This window comes from Danio rerio, chromosome 3 (genome assembly GCF_052040795.2).
Source record: "Danio rerio strain M-AB ecotype USA chromosome 3, GRCz13ab, whole genome shotgun sequence".
NCBI classification, from domain to species: domain Eukaryota; kingdom Metazoa; phylum Chordata; class Actinopteri; order Cypriniformes; family Danionidae; genus Danio; species Danio rerio.
Genome location: NC_141023.1, coordinates 5675713 through 5698740, shown reverse-complemented (window position 1 = coordinate 5698740; position 23028 = coordinate 5675713). Strand labels below are relative to the sequence as shown.

The 23028-nt window shown below is 36.4% G+C and overlaps 2 protein-coding genes and 1 long non-coding RNA gene across 3 annotated transcripts in view; 2 read left to right on the top strand and 1 right to left on the bottom strand.

Annotated features, from left to right (window-relative positions):
- Window positions 1-6583: 6583 nt before the first annotated feature.
- LOC147845465 (uncharacterized) overlaps window positions 6584-23028 on the bottom strand; it is a 129262-nt gene continuing 112817 nt past the window's right edge. The window contains exons 3-4 of the long non-coding RNA XR_015480341.1: window positions 8492-8542; window positions 6584-8313 (exon numbers count right to left, since the gene is read on the bottom strand). This is a non-coding gene — a long non-coding RNA (uncharacterized LOC147845465). The remainder of the gene's footprint in view (window positions 8314-8491; window positions 8543-23028) is intronic.
- si:ch73-59f11.3 lies at window positions 9909-17957 on the top strand. The gene is made up of 2 exons (NM_001328117.1): window positions 9909-10340; window positions 17474-17957. Exons 1-2 carry the CDS (start codon window positions 10011-10013, stop codon window positions 17684-17686), a joined length of 543 nt encoding a protein of 180 aa, NP_001315046.1. The 5' UTR covers window positions 9909-10010; the 3' UTR covers window positions 17687-17957.
- Window positions 21008-23028, top strand: part of LOC101882579 (sterile alpha motif domain-containing protein 9) — a 39237-nt gene continuing 37216 nt past the window's right edge. Inside the window, exons 1-2 of the mRNA XM_087243506.1 lie at window positions 21008-21111; window positions 22920-22970. The gene's annotated coding sequence lies outside the window, so the exon portion shown is untranslated. The remainder of the gene's footprint in view (window positions 21112-22919; window positions 22971-23028) is intronic.

Genomic DNA, 23028 nt, shown 5'->3' with positions numbered 1-23028 from the left:
AATATACAACACCAACCCAGACAATATATCACTACAAACTAATAAAAATGACAATAAAAGTCACTTTTTTCAAACTTTTCAAGGTTAAAAGTTGTTGGAAGCAAGATCAAGCTCCCACAATACAATTCAAGAGCATAAATAAACAGGGAAAAATAAAAACATTAACCACAGAATACGTAAAACTGTTAACATACGGATATTTTTTTACAGTATAATAAGAGAACTCCATGAAAAAAGCGTTAGTTATTTCAAAGAGTTATTTCAACGTCATATTTCAAAGTCTTTATTTCAGGCTTGTTATATAAATATCAGTGCTTGAAAAACAAAATAGTCAAATGTGGCATGCAGATGTTTGAGTAATCTCCAATATTTCAGATACACGCACGGCATCATATATCAGCGCTGTGCTACTGAAGTATGAAGTGTCCAGATTGCATCAGTCTACGTGTGGGTGTATAAGGTCAGGAATCTAAATGAAAGGCAGATGTGGAGTTATCGAAGACACGTCCCAACCCTGAGGCCTGTGAGCCATCATCACTGACTCTTTACAGTATTTATCTTAATCCTCCTGTTCATGCTTCATTTTTGAACTGCAATTACACAATCAGAGACTGTTGCACAGACTCATACATTGCTCAGTTCCATTGTTTAAAGGGACGGTTTACCCAAAACCGAAGGGTCAGAATTTATTTACTCTTCACTTCTTCAAAAGAGTCTGTCTTCTGTTGAAATGCTGGTAATGCTGCTTGTTATTATTTTTTTTCTAGTAAAAGCGATTAGCATTTTTACTCTAAATATATATTTTTTGTGTTCAACTGAAGAGATAAACTCAAATAGGTTTAGATAGGGAGCAAATTAGGTTGTTTTTAACTTTGGATGAACTTTTAAGGTCCTGTGAAATTAAATTAGATGTTAGTGTCAGTTTGTTTGTTTTAAGGATATCTAAAAAGCTCAGTGTGGCCCAAAACAACGACAAAATTTGTGTTTAGAAGATATAGCTGGCAGCTAGCTCTCTGCAACTCTCACATGGCAGCCCACTGAAGCTAAGCATGGATGGGAGACCACATGGGAAAGCTAGGTTGCTGCCGGAAGTGGTGTTAGTGAGACCAGAAGGGGGCGCTCAACCTGGGGTCTGTGTGGGTTTTAACCAAGCGGCAACTTCCCGCTCTCTCTCGGGAAGCCAATACGGAAGTAACTAAAACTGCAATTCATCTGAAATTCCGCTAGTCGTGGCCGCTCCTGGCTCCAAAACAGAGCAAATTTCAATTGAGCCCACTGTTAGAATGGCCAACTTTACAGCAGAAAAAAAAGGTGTTTACAGCCTGGTACAAAAAAAGATTTTGGTTAATACAGCTAATATTACCCTTCATGACAACTGTGAGTGGGTGAATTTTTTTATAACTCATCCGTTTCCTTTATATTAAGTTTTATTAAGTTTGCATAATTAAGGGAGTGGTCACTTGATTGACAGCTAGGTCTCGTTGGTCGCCGTCACGTCACCTCAGCTGAATCCGGCAGATTAGCCACTGAACTCGGCATATTTATCGTATTTCTGTGTTGTTTTATGTGGCTTTACACACTCAACTGCCTTTTGGACTTGTTTCCTACAATTATTAGATGGCATGGCATGCTGAGTGCACTTAATTGTGCTCACAAACCATTCACGTGGCCTCCGTTTCCCATGTGAGTAAAGTTATATACTTATACACCATCTCTATACATGTATTTGTTTTATTTAAGATCATTTATCGTTTATATTTATATTTAGAGCTGTAATCCACTCCAGAATCTGACGGATTGATTAGCTGTAGGCTCTAGAACAGTCATCTGAAGCGTTGTCATACAGTGTTATGCTGGATTTCATCAATAGTCCTGCATTTACTAACACAGACTATAACTGAGGTGTTTGGATGTAATTCGCGTTTTCCTCCTGTTGAGAAACGTCATAAGAACAATGTTTAGTGGCTCGATGTATTACAGCAGTGTTTTTAAAAGTCTAAACACTTTATTGATATAGTGTACAGCCAAGCACAAGTGGTCAGAACACAAACGAGTCGCAGGTGATAAAGTATTAAGCGTTCTCCCAAAGTAAAGTGTGTCTGAACCAGGTCCAAGCAAAATGCAGCATGCGTCTGTAGCTCCGCCCACTCTCCGCCTCTTTGCCCATGTTTGGTATCCCGCCGTGGGTGTGTTGACGCGCGAACAAAATGGCGACGGTTGGCCATGCCTACTTGTGGCTTCTTTTGCGCTCTTTAGAAACCTATGGGTGACGTCACGGATACTACGTCCATATATTTTACAGTCTATGATTTTAACACCCCAGTATAGTAAAGGAGACTCTATACTGCTCAGTGAGCGCCGTCTTTCAGATGAGACGTTAAACTGAGGTCTGTCTATCATGGCCTCCTAACCATACACCTATATTAATTGGCTTCTCCTCTCCACCAATTAGCTTGTGTGTGGTGTGCGCAATATGGCTGACAACACATCATCCAGGTGGATTCCCCTAAAAATGTGTAAAGCGCTTTGAGTGTCCAGAAAAGAGCCATATAAATGTAAGGAATTAATATTATTAATAAGGTCACACTTTACAATAAGGTTCATTAGTTAATGTTTACTAGCATTTACTAACATGAACAATACATCTACCACTGTATTTGTTCATGCTAGTTAACGTTAGTTAATGAAAATACAGTAGTTCATTGTTAGTTCATGTTAACTCTCGGTGCATTAACTAAGCACAGACTTGGATGTTAATAATGCATTAGTAAATGTTCAATTATGATTCATAAATGCTGTATATGTGTTGTTAATGATTAGTTTATGTTAGTAAATGCATTAACTAATGAACCTTATTGTAAAGTGTTACCATTAATAATGTAATTATTATATAAAGCTTGCAGTTTGTCACTTTCTGCCTCAGTGGATAAACACTTTTTTTTTGTCACTTCATACTACCATGACTGTGTACAAAACTGCATACTTAATGAGTAGGTACTCATTTTAATAAGCACTTACTTAAGAGACACTAAAAGAGTAGGTACTCTACTGTAACGAACAAACGTTACATGCTTTAATTGTTGTTTTAGCTCCTTGTGATGTGAGAAGCAGGTTTGCAGTATTACTACAGGCCACTAGGTTGCACTAGAGGGGAGTGAGAACTGGATATATTCCAGCTCACCATAGAGCAAGTGAGTCCTGTTTGGTAGAGGGAACCACATGGTAAACACAGGCTGCGTCCGAAACCACATACTTCCATACTATATAGTACGCTAAAATCAGTATGCGAGCCAAGTAGTATGTCCGAATTCATAGAATTTGAAAATCAGTATGCGAAAAGTACCCGGATGACTTACTACTTCCGGCGAGATTCTGAAGTGCGCATCCCATGCATGCTGCGCTATCCCATAATGCCCCGTGAGAGAATTCATGAATGGAAGTGAGGCAACGCAACTGACGCAGGTAGGTCACGTGACCATGACAAAATGGCGGATGTAGTAGAATTCCATTCATACTTTTCACATTCATACTGTATAGAACATACTTTTCTAACGGCCGAGTAGTACGTCTAAATTCAAATGCAGTACCTACTGAGTAGTAGGCGGTTTCGGACGCAGCCTTAGGCTACCGACCCACTCCGGCTCTGATTGTTTTGAGAACATTATTGTTGCTGCTCAAATGTGAGTATTGAATACGTTTTAAGTTTGCAAGTATTTTCAATATATAGTCGTGATTTGCCCTATGTTTATTTCGTATGTAGACAGGACCTGTTGTCCTAGAGATGTTCAGATGAGGTGTTTGTTGGTGCTTTCAATGGACTGCAATGATTTGGTTTCAACATTCTTTATGCTCTTCATTGGCGAGTGAACTATATGTGTACACTTGGAATGACGGTCAGTGACTCTTAAATTCCTCATCGTTCTACCGTTTTCCCAGTGTGAGGAAGTGGATATTATTGCATCGCACTCAAATCCGTCTACGCAACATTCACCCAACCATCTACATCATTTACACAGACTGTTTACATTCAATGAATGCCTGGTTTTGGATATTGATTACTTTTGTTTGTGTGGACTATATACTGTATACACATGTAAAAAAATTAAACAAGAAGGAAAAGGGGAAAAAAACAGGCTTGTTTATTTTAATTTCAGTATGTGTGAAATAAAAGTTCTGTGAACTCCCTCAGTGTAACATCCTGCATGCATAAAGGTGGTGTTACACTACAGTCAAACTTGTTAAGTATGAATGAGATAATATTATGGTTGTCACAATCACCAGCGATCCTTACAGATCACTGGTAAACTCACAGATCGCATAGAACTACAAATTCGCCGATATATGGACTACAAGATCCAGTCATGCACCCCACACTCACACCTGTTCCAGTTTCCCATTGATTAGACTCACACAGCTAAAGCTGCTCATGGACTGATTACACTCACATATATACAGCTCACTCATTGCTGAGCCTTGTAAACTGTACCGTGAGCATAACAACCCATTTTCCTTGCCTTGCCTTCAGTGTTTGAACCTTTATTCAGAGCAAATATGTTTAAACTGTCGTTGTGCCTTTTGTTATTTGCAAAAGTTACAGTAATGTTTCCTTGACTGAGTAGTAAATGAGGTATATTTCACTTATGGATGAACTGATCCTTTAAAGGTCCCTTAAAACTCAAATAAAGTATTTTAAATGCATCAGTCAGTAAGTTTTAAGGATATCTATAAGCAAGTGTGCTCCAAAACAAATAAAATTCACATTCAGAAGACACAAACCTGATATAAACATCCAAATCTTGCAGTATTGTCACTTCCGTCTTAATGAATGCTCTCTAGTATCTGACATGCCCCGCCCCTTCTTCTCTGGCTGTTCATTTGATGTGTTTACTGGCAGAGCTGTGAGAGAACTAAACAGCTATTGGCTGTTTCTAAAGGGGAGGAACTACTCGATGCCCCGCCCTTTCTTCATGTTTCGGTTGAGTTGAATAAAGAAGATCAACCCAGGCTCATTGTGGAAACGTAGTCCCGCGGACGTTTCTGGAGACCGGAGGCCGCTGTCCGACTGACCGGATGAATGACTGCGCGACCAGCCAATCGGCCGACTCGCCCTCCTCCTACCCTGAACCCAACCAATTTTACCGATCGACCCTAAACCCTAAATCGCTTCGCTAAACCCGAGCAACAGTTCACAAAAGCCGTCCAAAAAAACAAAAGCCCTGATTTTTTTTCTACCGCATTTTCAGATTTCGCCGCGTTCTCACCCTGTCACGAAACTCGTTCACTTAATTTTTGGGATTCTGTTTTTGTCTTACCTGATTGCTGGAGCTGCTCTTCCCCGGACTCGAAACCGGTCGCCGTGGTCGACTCCTCTCCGCATCTCGAGCCTGCCGACGTACACGCTGAGCTGAGTGGACAAACGGGTTGCAGCGGGGAAGCCCTCCACAAGGAGGTAAGGCAAGCGCGAAAGAGAACAGCATCACACCGCCCCACAGCGTTCACTTGAAAAAAATAAACGCGGCCGTACGTACCCCCCGGGACGTATTCCGCTGTCTCCAGAAACGTCCGCGGGAAAACTACGTTTTCAGAATGAGCTTGGGTTGAAGAAGATGCACATTTACACATACATACACATAAATATAATATACATACTCTTAACATTTCCCTAGAGAAGGAAAAAAAAAAGTCCAAAGACATGTGGTACAGGTGAATTTGGTAGGCTAAATTGTCCGTAGTGTATGAGTGTGTGTGTGTGTGTGTATGTGTGGATGTTTCCCAGAGATGGGTTGCGACTAGAAAGGCATCCGCTGTGTAAAAACTTGCTGGATAAGTTGGTGGTTCATTCCACTGTGGCGACCGCATATTAATAAAGGGACTAAGCCGACAAGAAAATGAATGAATGAATAATCAAATAAAATGACATCACATTGACAAACAAACACATGTAAGGAACGCATCTAAATTCACTGACCTTCTTTGAATACCGCTGTATGAAATTTCAGCAGTCTTTGGATTTTTTTTCATCTTTAAAGGATGAAGTTCAGGGTTAGAAACTGAAGTATGAGGTGATGTTAAAAAATCGTTGATTTCTAGCACACTAGCTTGGTATCCTTAAAGCTAACAGACTTATACTAACATCTAAAACACTTTATTTTAATTTCAGTGGAGCTTTAAGAAGCACTTAACAGAACAAACACAGTTATTTACTTGTAACTGAGTTAAATCTTGGCGATGTTTGAGTGAATGTCAGTGCTCAGCTCACCACACCATCTTTAACGGATGCTTCAGTTAACTGTGTTTCTGCTGTCCTCTAGTGAACGCTGAATGCAGTTACACACCTGAGATAAAGCTTTAACTTCTTCAGTAGCAGAGTAAATCTGCATTAATTACAGCAGTTTACTGTTAATAATATTAATTATTATAATTAATAATAACTGTTCAGACACTGCATATCATGGATAAGTTGGCGGTTCATTCCGCACGTGGCGATCCCTGATTAATAAAGGGACTAAGCAGGCCGAAAAGAAAATGGACGAATGAATGAGTGAATCGGTTTGGCCAAGTGTGTCTGTCTGAGTGTATAAGCATCGACACTGTATAAAATGTTAGTATTCATCAAACTCAGAACAGTTTTCAGTACTCAGTTCAGTAACAAAATGAACATAAGCAATACAAATATTGATTGTGCACATAATCAACTGCACGAATATACCAAATTACATTATTTGTAAAATAAAAAATAAAATAAGGACAGTTTTTTTTATGATTTGCACAAGTTTCACTTCACTCAAGTCACTTCACTATACGCACAGCTAGTGTTTTTGAGCCAATGATTTGTGCACATTTAATGTGACTGTTTTCAATTTCCTAAGTTTTTTTTACAGCGTCAATGTTGTAATGTAAGACCGTTGTAGCCTCTAGCGCAGTCAGGATCAGCAGGCAAGCGCAGAAACTCCATTGAAAATACTGGGGTAAAATTAATATTTTAAAGACATGGCAGGGGGAACTGAAATTTAATGCAGTGTTTCTTGTCCGGTCTGACACCCATGTCATATTGTATATCTATCAGGCAGTGAAGATCACTGATTTTTAAAGAAATCAGACATTAAAAATGGCGATTTTATAATGGAAAGACAGTTTACCGGAAGCACTTAGTCTGGCTGAAATTAAAAGCACGTACCCCATTCACGTTATTAACAAACTATTAACTAAGACTATCATCTCAATAAAGTACTGCTTAGCTGCATATTAGTTAGTCGATGGATTTAGGTTTTAAGTAAGATTAGGCATGTAGAATAAGATACTTTAAACCATACTAATAAACAGTTAATATTGTACATTGTATAAACTGTAATGACAAAAGTGAAGAAAACATTAATTATAATAAAACATAAATTATTTCAAGAAGTAAATCAGGATTCAACTACATTTTTTAAGATATACAACGTTTAATTTACTGTAATATTTTTGCTCAGTTGGATTTGGCTTGACTTTATTTATCAGATTTACTTTACAGTGTAATAATAGGAAAGTATTAATAGCCTGAATTGTGACTTAAAATAAAAGTGTAACCAAATATTTTATTAATTTAGTTACATTTTATTTAATAACTGTAATAATACAGTGATAAAAAATTACTGGTTTTACCCTTTGACTGCCCGCTCTACCAAACGGTTGACCATGTTATTACTGTTTTAAATAATGGTTTACACACAACATTGTTGGTTTACAAAAAATAAATCAATCAAACAAACATTCTGTTGGACTACTACCCATTCACTTTATTAACAAGCTATTAACTAAGACTATTATCTAAATAAAGTACTACTTAGCTGTGTATTAATAGTTAGTTGTTGGATTTAAGTTTTAGGTAATATTAGGGATGTAGAATAAGATCATACTTTAAACTATTCTAAATTAATAAACGGTTAATATCGTATACTGTAAACACTGTAATGACAAAAAGTGAAGAAAACATTTGTTTTTGTTGCTTTAACTTATTTTAAGAAGTAAATTAGGTTTCATCTACATTTTTTAAATTATACAAAGTTTAATTTACAGTAATATTTTTGCTCAGTTTGATTGTAAGTTGATGACCAGAAAGTTGATTTGACTCAACAAAAAATGCAAGATTTATTTGACAGTGTAATAATAGGCTAGTAAAAGTAGCCTGAATTGTGACTTAAAATAAAAGTGTTACCAAATATTTTATTTATTTATTTACATGTTATTTAATAACTGTAATAATACAGTGATAATAATAACTGGTTTTACCCTTTCACTGCCTGCTCTACCAAACGGTTGACCATGTTATTACTGTTTTAAATAATGGTTTACACACAACATTGTTGGTTTACAACACTTGTTTGTTGGACTACTTTGCTTAACTTTGGTTTTACTCATTTATTTATTCATTTTCTTGTCGGCTTAATCCCTTATTAATCCTGGGTCACCACAGCGGAATGAACCGGCAACTTATCCAGCAAGTTTTTACGCAGCGGATGCCCTTCCAGCCACAACCCATCTCTGGGAAACATTGGTTTTACTGTAAAAAAAAAAAAAAAACAAGAAAGCATGTTAAATGAGAATCTGAAATATTTTAAGGCATACTTCAAAAAAGGTGATTTAGTATTCAAAAATACTTTATTTTGAATATTTTTTTCAAATATTTTTTCTTACACTTCATATTTTCTGATTTGTCATAGTATATGTATTAAGCCCGGTACTTTTAGCCTAAACCTACATATCAACCATTTGGTAGAGGCTGATATTTTTGAAATTATGTGATGTGTTGGAAAAAAAATACATTGAGTGTGTTAACTAGCGACATTAGGAGTTTTTTCCAAGTGGGATAGTTAAAGGGTTAATAAGTAAATCAGGTTTCAACTACATTTTTTACACAGTAATTTAATAATTTTGCACAGTTTGATTGTAAGTTGATGACTAGACTCAACAAAAATATAAGATTTATTTTACAGTGTAATAATAGGCCAGTGTTAATAGCCTGAATTGTGACTTAAAATTAAGAGTTACCAAATATTTTATTTATTTATTTACATTTTATTTAATAACAGTAACAATACAGTAATATAATTGGCGTAAAGTAATACTATTTACTGGTTTTAAACTAAGTGTGATGAGTGTTATGTTAAAGAAAATGTAGAGCACTTTATTATGAAGTGTAACGAAAATAAAACAGAAAGGACAATCTTTAAAGATCAAATGTTTGATTTAGAACAAGAATGGAGATTGAAAGGATTATTGGAGCAGATGGAAAAACACCGGATGGATTTTATTTACCACACAATGTACATGAACTCATTCATCAATGTAAATTTACTAAAAAGAAACAAAAAATTGGTGTATGGTATTAAGGTATTGGTGACCAAAATATGCTTATATAGACAATTTTGAGGGATGTAAACAATGAGAATGGTCCTAACATATTTCCTGTTGTACATTTTTAATTTCCATAGCCTCTTGGAATTCAAAAAGGTTGACATAATCATAATGTTATGATATCAGTTTGAACGTAAAGTTCTGATTGGATTGCCTTTTTCTTTACAGTAATGCAATAGTTTGTCAAAAAAAAAAAAAAACAGGAAACATTCATGGGCTAAAATGGCATCACCACACTAAAGTGGTCCCATTGAGTGGTCCATATTACCAGTATCAGAGACTCTCTGAACAAGAACGCCGGATTTACACACGTTAAACATTTGTGAACTCTATAATGTAGAATCTATTTAATTATTACATATGTACATTTTGTATATATGTATTTCATTTATACTTACGTGTATGTATTTTTTTGTAAAATGTTATATGCGGTTCTTAAAATAAGTGAATAAAAAGATGAGCTCTTGAAACGGCATATCCCAGTACTGTAGGCGGCGGTATGAGCCTGAACAATTTGATCGCTATCCACCATTAAATGCAGAAAAAGAAAGAGAGTTTCTCGTTCCACTGAGATCAACAATAACAACAACAATAATAATATTAACAACATTAACATGAACACGCCGGAGAGACGAGTCGCGGAGCTGGTGAAGCTGTACCCGCACCTGTACGATCACTCGCTGAGAGATTTTAAAGTTCCGGAAAAAGTGTTCAATTCCTGGAAAGAAATCGCTACGAAACTTGGCATCGACAACCCGGAGACCTGCAAATCCACATGGAGAAACATCAGAGACAAGTTTTCTAAAGCTATGAAACGAATGCTGAGAAAAGGCGGAGATGAAGATGCCAGGGTCCCCAGGCTGTTTGTGGAGCTGAAATGGCTCAGACCTTTCGTCCGGCTCCGAGCAAACACAGTGTCCGACACACCATGTTTTGAGTTTGAGGTGAAGTATCTGAGTGTGTGTGAAGGATTCAGACTTTCTCCTTTATAATGTGATTTCAGAAAAGTATTATTTGCCAATTCTAAATGGGGAAATCATAGCAGCCAGTGGCTATCAAAGTACAAACATTTACAGTCAATTAAACAGTGCTGTTGAACTCAAACTTACAAAAGTAACGTGGTAAACAATATAGGGACTGTTAAAGATGAACAAACGTCCGAATATAAAGCCAACTTTACCTCAGTAATGAACAGGTAAACTGTGATATTCAGTTAGTTACTAGTTACTTACTTTGTAACTTACAATTACACTGTTATAAAAATAAATAGGATTATTTTTGGTGCTGAAATGGTTAGGAACTTTTGTACAGTTCAGACAGAAATGTCCAACGGAACATAACTTACCATGTTTTTGAGGTAAAAATGGTTTTAGAGTCACACATTCAAACTTTCGCCTTTATTATATGATTTCGGCTAAATATTATTTGCAGATTCTAAATAGGGAAGTCTATTAAATAGTGCTAATGTTGTTTTGAAGTGATACTTGAATGTGATTTCAGACCAAATACTCAAATTAGTGGTAAACAATATAGAGACCGAGTTGTCACTGTTTAAAAAATACTAATGCGGGAATATAAAACCAACTGTATCTCAGTAATTGTTTTGAACAGATAAACTCTATGGTATTCAGTCAGTTTTACGCTTGAATATATGCTATATAGGCTTGTAGTTTGAAAATTGTTGTATGGATATTGTCAGCAGATTAATTGTTTGTAACTAAACTAGTTTCTATACACTCACTGGCCACTTTATTAGGTACACCTTACCAGGTTTGGAGCCCCACCACCAGCCTGAACTGTTGATACAAGGCAGGATGGAACGGTTGTAGCGAGTGCTTATTTGAGTTACTGTTGTCTTTCTATCAGCTGGAACCAGTCTGGCCATTTTCCTCTGATCTCTGGCATCAACAAGGCATTTGCATCCACAAAACTGCCGCTCCCTGTATATTTCCTCTTTTTCAGATCATTCTCTGTAAACCCTAGAGATGGTTGTGCATGAAAATCCCAGTAGATCAACAGTTTCTGAAATACTCAGACCAGCCTGTCTGGCATCAACAACCATGCCACATTCAAAGTCACTTAAATCCCCTTTCTTCCTCATTCTGATGCTCGGTTTGAACTGCAGCAGATCGTCTTGACCATGTCTACATGCCTAAATGCATTGAGTTGCTGCCATGTGATTGGCTGATTAGAAATTTGCGTTAACGAGCAGTTGGACAGGTGTACCTAATAAAGTGGCCGGTGAATGTATATACTAGTTTATAGATTATAGTTTGTAGCCAGTGTCAGGCACATAACTTAGTAAAAGTAATTAGTTACAGTCACTAGTTACTTTAAAAAACAATGTATGTTGAATAAAATAGTCACTAAGTACTTTGTTATTATAAAACATTCTGCACTATTTTATACTACACCAGTGTTGCTGTGGGACAATTTGAAAGACATCTACCAAATTTAATATTATATTTTAAATATATGTTCTATGGTGGAACATTATACATGCATAACTTGTAATATTTACCACAGATGGCCAACAAGTAAGTCTTTAAATAAATGATGATGCTTAAGAAATGTAACAAAAATAAGAGTATAAATATTACAGTATTATTTTTACAGTATTATTTTAATATTTGTATGAAATTTAAAAATAAAAATGACATCTTAAAACTATAAGTGGGCATAGATTATTATTTTTTTATCTAGATTAATCTCACTGTAATCTTGGAATTAATCTAGATTAAAATGGCTCATTTGAATTCTTTACTTCACGTAAACACCTTAATTATATTATTGTCTATTAAGGCAAATAACTAGAGTACAGATGTCCATGTAAGCGTAGTCAGTATAGTCTTCGATATAAGTAAAAGATCCAGAAGGGCATCCTGCTGATTTGATTCAGAAGGGAGCTTTTTTTTTGTCTGACGACTCACCTGTCAGGTATACATCCGTGCTAATATATCAAGATGAATCATCATAGCTTGCATAGAATAGACCCAGCTCCCAACCCAATTTTGAGAATAGATTAACGCAATATTTTTTTATATCGCCCGACAGGGCTGGACTGGGGCAAAAAATCGGCCCTGGCATTTTGGGCCAGAGCGGCCCACTAAATTCAATCAAAATGCTATCTATCTATGCACGTCCAATATTTTTATCAACTCAAATTCTATAAAACTCAAAAGCCATATATATGAAATAAATAAATAAATACAAACTTTAATCTCAATTTAATTTCTGTATACTGTCCATAAAGTTATTTGTTGAGTTCTAAAAAATACACTATTCATTAATTTATTTTTCTTCGCATAAGTCCCTTATTTATCAGGGGTTGCCGCAGTGGAATGAACTGCCAACTATGCCAGCATGTTTTATGCAGCAGATGCCTTTCCAGCCACAACCCAATATTGGAAATCACCCATACACACTCATTCACACACTCATACACTACAGCCAATTTAACTCATTCAATACACTATTCACTCAGCCTATATTCAATAATAAACATAACAAAAACTGCCTGCTAATGCATGGGTAAATCTTCAAAGGGAACAGTGTACTTTATTACCTCATTCACCTCATCCTGCTTGCTGTTTCACTATCTAAACAATGAAAACATAATATAAGTCAAATTTGTTTCATTTTGATATTATGATTAACAGACACTAAACAGCCTCGTGTTGCATATTTATATGAGCATCATCTTCACTGCATATTTATAACAAAACAGGGCTTAAATATAACTGTATTCTTTCATTTCCATTGAAAAGAATTAACTTTACCCCGTCTCTTTTGTAGAATATCAGTTTTAATAATCAATAATGGCCATTATAACAGTATAACGTACATTAAATTTAAACGATAAAGGTAAGCAATCTGTCAATGTGGAGAATCAATGTATGTTACATAAATTAATATATTAGCTTATCTTTGCACTCAGCCAAAACAGTTAACTGAGAACAAGTGATTCAAAAGACAGAAGAATTGTTAGATAGAGACAACAAGATGAATATCACGTTTAACAACTATAGTGAGATGAGATCGTCCAGCAGATGAACTGACATGCACTATACTCTCACCTGGGGTTTATGCTCGCCCGCTGAACTACTGGCTGAAGGTCTTGGGAGAGAGTGTGTGGTCACGTGATTTGCACTATTAGCCGTGTACTAGAATGAACGGAGAACTTTTCAGAACCGCTAAATGAAACGCCGGTGTATTTCCCGCGATTTCTCTGCGTCTCCCTTGCGTTTCTTCTCTCTGACTCTCGACTATTTTGACAAATACACACAGACGAAGCACGCTCACACAGAGCCCAAAATAGGAGTTTGTGATTGGGCCAGCCCAATGTCAGTAAAGAAAAGAACCAATGGGCTGCAGAGTGTCACATGGGCCGGTCCGGTCTGTCTGTCCGGGAAAAAAGCATCTACTTTCAGAGAGTCACAGATCACAGGAGCGTCAATTAATGAGGCAGAAAAAAACGATAGGCTGCTAAGCCTTTTATGGGCCGATCAGATCATAAGACGATGATCAGCCCGGCCCAAAAAGTACGTCGGCCCACCGGGAAAGTGCCCGGTTTGCCAGATGGCCAGTCCGCCCCTGTCGCCCGATAAGAGTCTCACGTTAACACCGATAACGACCTTGAACTACTTCAAGTACTTCAAGAACTACCGATAACTACTTGAAACACAAATTTATTGTCAATAACGGAAACGACATTGTATTGGGTGAAGCAATTATTTATTTAATTAGTCGAGTCTTTACTGAATAATAAAAGTAATTCCATTAGTAACAGTGTTTATTTATAAAACTGTTCCAATCACTGTTATAGTACAGTTGAAAATGTCAAAATTATTAGCCCTCCTGTGAATTTTACTATACAGTATTTCCTATAATATTTTTTCTAATGGAGAATTTTTTTTATTTTGTCAAGAATAAAAACTGTTTTTAATTTGTTAAAGCCATTTTAGGGGCAATGTTATTAGCCCCTTTAAGCAATGTTTGTTTTGGATTGTCTACAACAGGGGTGCTCAACCCTGTTCCTGGAGATCTACCTTCCTGCAGATTTCAGTTGCTACCCATATCAAACACACCTGAACCAATTAATTAGGACCTGAACACCACTTGATAATTACAGGCAGGTGTGTTTGATATGGGTAGCAACTGAAATCTGCAGGAAGGTAGATCTCCAGGAACAGGGTTGAGCACCCGTGGTCTACAATAGCCCCTTTCACACATACAGACCTTTCCGGAAAATTACCGGCAATTTTCCGGAAAGGCTGTATGTGTGAACAGGTCCTTTTTGAAAATACCGGTAAATTCGTTCTGGCTATTTTCCGGAAAGAGAAGTTGTAAGATTACCGGCAATTTGCCGGAATGCTGCGCTGTGTGAATGCAGAAAGAAGATTCCCGTAATAAGCGCGTGCACGTCTAGAACGTGCTGACGTGAGACGTCTGCTTTAGCCAATCACAACAGTCAGACGCATTCACGTCCGCGCGGTTTGTGAGAATAAAAGCCTTTGAATATTTTTCCAGACACATTTAGCTGCTAGAAGTTAGTCAGATCACGTTTATATGTTCTTCTTAATGCCAACTGTGTAAATAATCATCGATGAGATGCTTATGATAAGCCGTTGTTTGTTTACCTTCAAGCTTTGCGTGTGCCCATGAACAGCCTGTGAGCGCCTGAACACGCACATATTATGAACATCTCGACATGCGAAAGTGATCCTGCGAAAGTTGTTCACAATATTGATCATCCACAGAGTTTGTAATTTAGTCAAATGTTTACAAACACAAGCGCAGCCGTTTAAAGCTCATTTGTGGTGAATGATGTCAGAATTTACCGGTATTTTGGAATGGATGTGTGAATGCTCTTTTCCGGAAAATTTCCGTAACGTCCTCGCCTGTGTGAACAGCGCTTTTTTGAATATACCGGTAAAGTCGTTCCGGAAATTTTCCAGATATTTACCGGTATCGCTGTGTGAAAGGGGCTAATGACTTGCCTAATAACCCCCTAAGTAACCTAGTTAAGCCTTTAAATGTCACTTTAAGCTGTATAGAAGTGTCTTGAACAATATCTAGTCAACTATTATTTACTGTCATCAAGACAAAGATTAGAGAAATCCAACCCAGGCTCATTCTGAAAACGTAGTCCCGTGGACGTTTCTGGAGACTGCAAATTATGTAGCCGGAGGTACGTATGCGTGCATTTAATTTTTTAAGTGAATGCTACGGGGTGGTATGACGCCGTTCCTTTAAGCGCTTACCGGCTGACCGCTTACCTCTGTGTGGAGGGCTTTTCCGCCACAACCAGTTTGTCCAGTTAGCTTGTCGACGTCAACAACCGGGTTTGAGTCCGGGGAAGAGCGATTACAGAAATCAGGTAAGACAAAAACAGATTCCAAAACATAAAGTGAACAAGTTCATAACGGTGAGAATGTGGTAAAATCCAAAAACGTGGTAAATATCAGACCAGGGCGTTTCTTTTACTAGATAGCTTTTGTAAATTGTTGGTTGGATTTAGGGAAGTAGGCGGGTGGGCGGATCAATCGGTAAAACCAATGACTGTAAAAAATATGGACGACGCGACAGCCCTTTTTCCCACTGAACGCCTTGAGGGCAAAACGCCTGCTTGACGGGCACAAACTGTCGCAAAAGACTGCTGAAATTGGAGCCAGACATGCGCAGAAGGATTGTCTGATGGAGCCAGAGGCGGAGCCGCGAAAATGAGCAGAGTCGAGCTTCCAATCAAACGCTTTATGTAAAATCAACTACGCCCCCCGAACTTCTCAGCATGCGTTTGCTGTCATATCAACACAAATGGATGTAATAACGTTAACAAATATGAGCGTTTTATATATTCAATCGCGCCAGCTCCAGGCCGCAGCGCATAACTTACTCGCGGCGTCGCGGGCTGATTCCGGCTCGCATGCGGCAGCGCCTGCTCGCTCGGCCGCCGCATCTGGCTCGATTGACTCGGGCTGGAATTGGGTAGTGAGTCCAGGCATCCGGAGTAGGTCCAGCAGAGGTAGTCAGTCTGAGCTCTAAGAGATAAGTCTCCGGCAGGCGAGAATCTAGCCGGAACTGTGTTTTGCTATCTGGGTGGCTAGGCGTGTATCAGCAAACTAATAAAGCCCGAAAAAAGCCCTGAACTTAGCGAATAAACAGTGTTCCACCAGATCATGTATGTCAGAAACTGTAGTTTACTGCTGAACTCATTTTGTCATGGTAAAATAACACAGAAATCGAGTAACAACACTTCAGTCTCCTGCCGAAGCTCAGACGCGCTGCTTTGAGAAACTGTCAATCACAGCTGTCAATCACGATGACACGCCCAGCATTAAATTACTGCTAAAAACAAACTGTTTACAAAAATGAAGATCTGCACCTATTTCAGCACAATAATCAGTGCCTTAATCGACCAGAACTATCTTTCGGGACAGTTTATTGCAAGTGTAATATTTTTTTTTATTTGGGCTCAAGTCTCCTTCATTAACACCGAGGAGGCGGGCTTTATGACTTGTACTGCAGCCAGCCCCCAGGGGGCGATCTAACGGCCGAAACCTTCACTCAAACGTAGGCTTGCGGCACACTTGGGTAAAACTGGTTGAGTTAAGGGAAGGAGGAGGAGAGTGGCTCGGCTGATTGGCCCAGTCAATCATTCAGCCAGTCAGACAGACAGTCGTTCGTCAGTGGCCTCTGGTGGGTTTACGCAAGAACAGTGCAGGCTCGAACGGCACTCGCGAGAGACATTTGAGATATGAAAAAGCGCAGACAGCGGCCTCTGCGAAAACAAAAACTGCAATAAATACATACCTCCCGGGACTTATTTTGCAGTCTCTAGAAACGTCCACAGGACTACGTTTTCAAGATGAGCCTGGGTTGAAGAAATCAGTAATTAGAAATTGTAATGTTTAGAAATGTGTTGAAAAAAATCCCTCTGTTAAACAGAAATAAAGAATAAAATAACTAATTGAATTATTCTTGACATTTTTATACTTGACTGTATATATTATCTTTATAAAACATGTTCATTATGTCTAGTGATGACCATTAAATAATATTCTTTTATGTATTATAGATTCAAAATGAGGAGACTCCAAAAAACATGGTGGCTGAAGAATCGTCATCATCATCTGGTTGCACAAATGAAAGTGATGTAGAGGGCCGGTGCTCAGCAGCTTCTCTGGATGCTTTTGGGACGTCAGCACTGCACAGGTTGAGCAGTACTCCATGCGAAGCTGTAACAAGTACAATTGCTCAGCCGTCGCCATCTTCAGCCCCGTCCAGCTGAAGGAAAAGGAGACGGGACAGTGCAGGTGATGGCATTGGACAGCAGGAGAAACACGAAACAGACAGTTTTGATCGCCACGCGCAGATCGTTGCTGATTTTATGCGCAAGCTGCCGCCAAGGCACTGTGCCATATTCAAAAAGAGATTACAGGACGTCATGTTTGAAATGGAGATGCAGCTGCTGGATGAGCAAGACAGAGGCACAATAGAGGCAGTTTATATCATGTAAGGGGTCTTGTGCAATGGCGTGTTGCAAATAAATGTTGCACTACACTGCTGAAGCTGCTGATTTTCAATAGGGCTACTCAAAGTTACAATGAATATAAAGAACATACAGTACAGAAACGCTTTCTATGAAGCTCATGCTTATAATGAATTATAACTCTGTTTATAATTATAAGCAGTCATAACAATACTATAAATGTATCTATAAAGATGTTATACTAGTGCTGGGCTGATAAACAATATTATATCGAATCGCAATAAAATTTATGTCAATAACAATGATAAGCTCTGGACTTTTTTTTACTCTACATTGATCTAAGAGCCAATCACACAGCAGAAATGTGCAACAATGAGAATCTAAAAATGTGTTGATATTACATTAAGTGTGTGGTATTTGGTGTACCACCAAAAATATGAATATGGCCGAAAATATGTTTTGCCATTTATTGGCTCCTCTAATTGTAATCCATTGTTGGGTTACTCTATTAAATCTGGAAGCATTAACATCTGATATCAAAATATATATCGTTATCGTTCAATATGAGAAAAAATTATCTGCCATTAAATTTTTGCCATTTCGCCCAGCCATGTGTTATACTGTATTATAATGACAGTTGTAGCTACATTTATAGTAGTGTTATTAATAATTATTATTGACGCATTTCATTTTAGACTACACATGTTTATGTTTACTGATGTATGTGTTAATTAGTCAGTCACTTTAATTAAAGGGGACCTATTATGCCCCTTTTTACAAGATCTAAAATAAGCCTCTGATGTCCCTAGAGTGTGTGAAGTTTTTGAAAAATGCTGGTAATATTTGTAGGCGCCATACATTGTATATTGGCGATTGGCCACAAGCTGTCAGTACGACACTATATAACTGTGGCTTCACTGCATGGAGTAAGACAGTGTTGGTAGGAAGCACACAGTTTTTGACCGTAACTGAGCGTAACTCAACTCAAGGTAACAGAGAAGTGTGCATATAGATTAAGGAAAGTGATTAAGTAATTATGTTGATTGGAAAATAAAGACTTTTTTATTTGCATCTATTTTGCATACGGACTCACTCTACCAACAATAGCGGCAATTGGAAAGCCGCTACTACAATATTAGTCTTTTTTTTTACCCCGTACTAATGGTTTTCAGCATTCTTCGAAGTATCTACTTTTGTGTTCAACACAAGAAACTCATAAAAGGTTTAAACCACATAAGTAAAAATAACATTTTTGGGAGAGCCAACACAATTATACTGTATTTAATAGTAATTGAATTAAATGGTGCACGTTTTTGAGGGAATTTCAAACATTGAGTGAATTTTCCTCAGTATAAATTACCATGTCATAAAATACCAGTTTACAGTTGTTGTTTTTTTGCTGAATGCAGTTACACACCAGAAACAGACAGATCGAGCTTTTTTTTCTCAGCAGTTTGGCAAATGTGCATGAATTACACCAGTTTAATGAAACGTTAGGGCATTGTTAATAGCAAAACAGTCTTGTTGCAATTACATCATCAAGATGCTGCTTGGTGAAGTTAAAAGAGCTGAACTGAATGATAATTTAGTACTGTGTTAAACAATCTAAACAGCCTTGTAGAAACTAAATACAGTTAAAGTCTGAATTAATAGCCCCCTTTGTATTTTTCCCCCAATTTCTGTTTAACAGAGAGATTTTTTTAGCAAATTTCTAAACCTAATAGTTTTAATAACTCATCTCAAATAACTGATGTATTTTCTCTTTGCCTTGATGACAGTAAATAATATTTTACTAGATATTTTTCAGGACACTTCTATACAGCTTAAAGTGACATTTTAAGGCTTAACTAGGTTAATAAGGTTAACTAGGCAGCTTAGGCTAATTAGGCAAGTTAATGTATAACGATGGTTTGATCTGTAGACAGTCTGAAATATATAGCCTAAAGGGGCTAATCATTTTGTGCTTAAAATAGTTTTCAAAAATGTAAAACTGCTTTTATTCTAGCCAAAATAAAACAAATAAGACTTTCTTCAAAAAACAGTATTATCAAACATACTGTGAAAATTTCCTTGCTCTGTAAACAGCATTTGGAAAATAAATAAAAAAGAAAAGAAAAATCAAAGGGGGGCTAATAATTCTGACTTCAACTGTATATTAATTAAAAGCCATATAAGAATCAGCTCTATTGCCTAAATGTGTCTGACTGAGTAACACAATTTATTGTGTGTTACTCAGTAACACTGTGGCACGGAGATGTGGAGATTGTTAACCATTTCCTGAGGAAATGATATTTTGCTTGCATGTTAATATGTTTGCTTGCATGGAAAGTTTTTTTTTCTTCATAAACCACCTCTAGCACTGTTGCCATGTTTAGACTGAAGTTGCCAAATCCCCAGTTCCAATGCTGATGAGAAGAAATTGCTGCTATAATACACTGTACAAAACACAAAAGGGATTGTCAATCACACACCGTTAACAATTATTATAAACTACACATTATTTAACTATAATATGAGCTGTATTTTACTGTAGGACAGTAATGCTGTATGTTACTGTATTTTAAAGTTGAATTATGAAAATTGCTATTTATTTGAAAGATGCAATACTGTAAATGCATATACAGCAAGATAATTGGCGCTGCAAATACAGTATTTTACAATAATTGATTTACAGTAAGTAACAAGTGGCGAACTGCTGCCAGTGAGTTACTGTAGATACTACAGGACATTGTTAACAATGTAAAGAGTATTTTTATTTACATTTCAAATGTATTTAATGTTTACATCACAAATGAATACAGAACAGTTACAAAATGCAATGATATGTTGAACTTTAACAATGGCTGCTTAGAGAATTCATACAGACATAATTTTGCAACTACATCCATGTGCACAGTATGATTGAACAGTTCTAGCAAACACACAAACATCCAGCTCACATAAAGTTGCTTTATTGCTTTACTTCTTGCACACACATACACAATTATTGTATATTTGATATGTACAATAGGTAAAACTACATTTCTGAAGTTTGTGAAGATAAACCAATCATCCTCCATATGCTATCAAGTGCTGATGATATTGAGGGATATTGAACAATGTCTGGCAACCTTTTATACATGTCTTCCTATCTTTTATACATCCTGTTACATATCAGAAGAACAAAGTGAAGGATTGAAACATCGAGTTCAAAACTTGCATTGTTCTTTCAACTTGACATGGAGGTATGTTTTCTTACTATTAGCATTCATTTTATCCAAAACAAGAATATAAAAATGTGAGAATGGTTCAAAGATGAGTGAAAGGGGCTCATTTAGGATGCTTTTGAAATATTTGCTATATCTATATTTATTCTACAAAGTTGTAAAATCTCATTATTTTGAGCAGATGAGAGTAACACAATCGATTAAGTTGAATTTGTTATTTTGTAGCCATGAATTTTGAAAATTCACCGAAATTGATTGAATGTCTGACCTTTGCTAATGCGTCCTATTTTTCCGGTTTTGTTTAGAACAGAGTAATAGTTATGGAGAATTTCTTTTTTTCTGCTTCAGTATATATATTGTATGCGTCAACTCATTTGAAAAAATATACACATAATATTTATAGTTTGTAATGAACACTTAAACCGGATTAAAATAAACTCTTTGCCAAGTACACTCTTAGAAAAAAAGGTACGCGGCGGTACAAATAATGTTCCTTGATGAACAGTTTTGTACCTTCGTAAAAGTTGTACCTTATATGGTATAGAAAAGACCGCTTATGATGCTGTTCTGTACCCTTTATGGTACAACTGAAATGAAGATACACAATTGTTCTCATGAAAAAAAAGGTGTTGGACAACTCCTTTATTACAATATCTATGAAAATAAACATTACTGGAAAGGCAAAGTGATTTTATGAATAATTTTCATATTAAAACACGGACGAATCATTTAAATGTATGTTTAAAGAAACTCATAAACATTCATCATTAGGTTCTATAATGCAAAACAACTGGTAAAACAAAACAATAGATATTGTAAACTAAACATTTAGGGCATTTTTAATAATCATTTGGTGAACATTTTCTGATAAATAAAGTTTCATTATTAATATCTGCACCTTTTGGTGTTTGCTTTCCACTACGCACATGAGCTGGCAAAAGTCCTGCATTTGCAAAGTGTTCATGCAGATATTTTACTATTGTAAAACTAATCAAACATAAATATCTTGTTACAATAGTTTTGCAGAATTCTATTTGTTTTAAAATTAAGGAAATTAAATAAACTTTTCAGTGATTACAATGGTATTGCATGCAAATTTGAGAAAAAAAATATTTTCTATTGTTCATGGGAGAATCTTTTTCTGTAACATTTTTGTATAAAATGTTGCGAAATGTTTAGAAAAAAAAATAGATCTTTTGATTGATGTTAAAGTATTTTTTATTCTTTATTGTAAATGGTAAAGGTGCTTTTACACAAAAATAAACTTTTTTTTTTACACAAAAATAAAATATTGTTTAAAATCTATTTAATGTTTTATATTTACTGAAAATAAATTAACCCATTTTGGATGAAGCAAAATGCCTTTTTTGACATTTGACATTGTTAAGGAACAAAGTGTCTTGTCACTGTAGTGTTATCTTCATGGATCAGATTTGTATCTTTGATGAAGGAACAATATTGTATCGGCAGGTTTTAAAAAACAAAGGTAAATTTTGGTTTCCCATGGTACAAGTCATGTCCTTAAAGGTACAAACTGCAATGGTACAAATTAGTTTCTTTGTCTTAAGGTACAATTCTGTTCCATAAAATGGTACTGCCCCAGTGACAAGGGTTTGTACCTTCTGTGGTACAACATTCTACCAGTTATTCTAAAAGTGTAGGAAATAACATGAATTATATTTTGACATTTAGTAAATAAAAAATTGATAATTATTATTATTCTGTTTGTCTGCATAGTGTACTTTATTTGTCCACTGTTTAAATTATCAAACAATTGAAACAAAATGTTCTGTATTTTTGAATTTCCTTCATTTATAAAATTTCAGGTGACACGCGCATGTTACAAAAACTCACATGTAATTTTATTCCTAGATTAGGTAAGTCTGACATTATTCATTTGATTATTATTATTATTATTATTATTATTATTATTGT

Bases quoted from the DNA above. Each gene is read 5' to 3' on its own strand.
- si:ch73-59f11.3 (NM_001328117.1), top strand. From the start codon at position 10,011: ATGAACACGCCGGAGAGACGAGTCGCGGAGCTGGTGAAGCTGTACCCG. The intron at 10,341-17,473 runs GTGAAGTATCTG...TATGTATTATAG, and splicing joins CACCATGTTTTGAGTTTGAG to ATTCAAAATGAGGAGACTCC.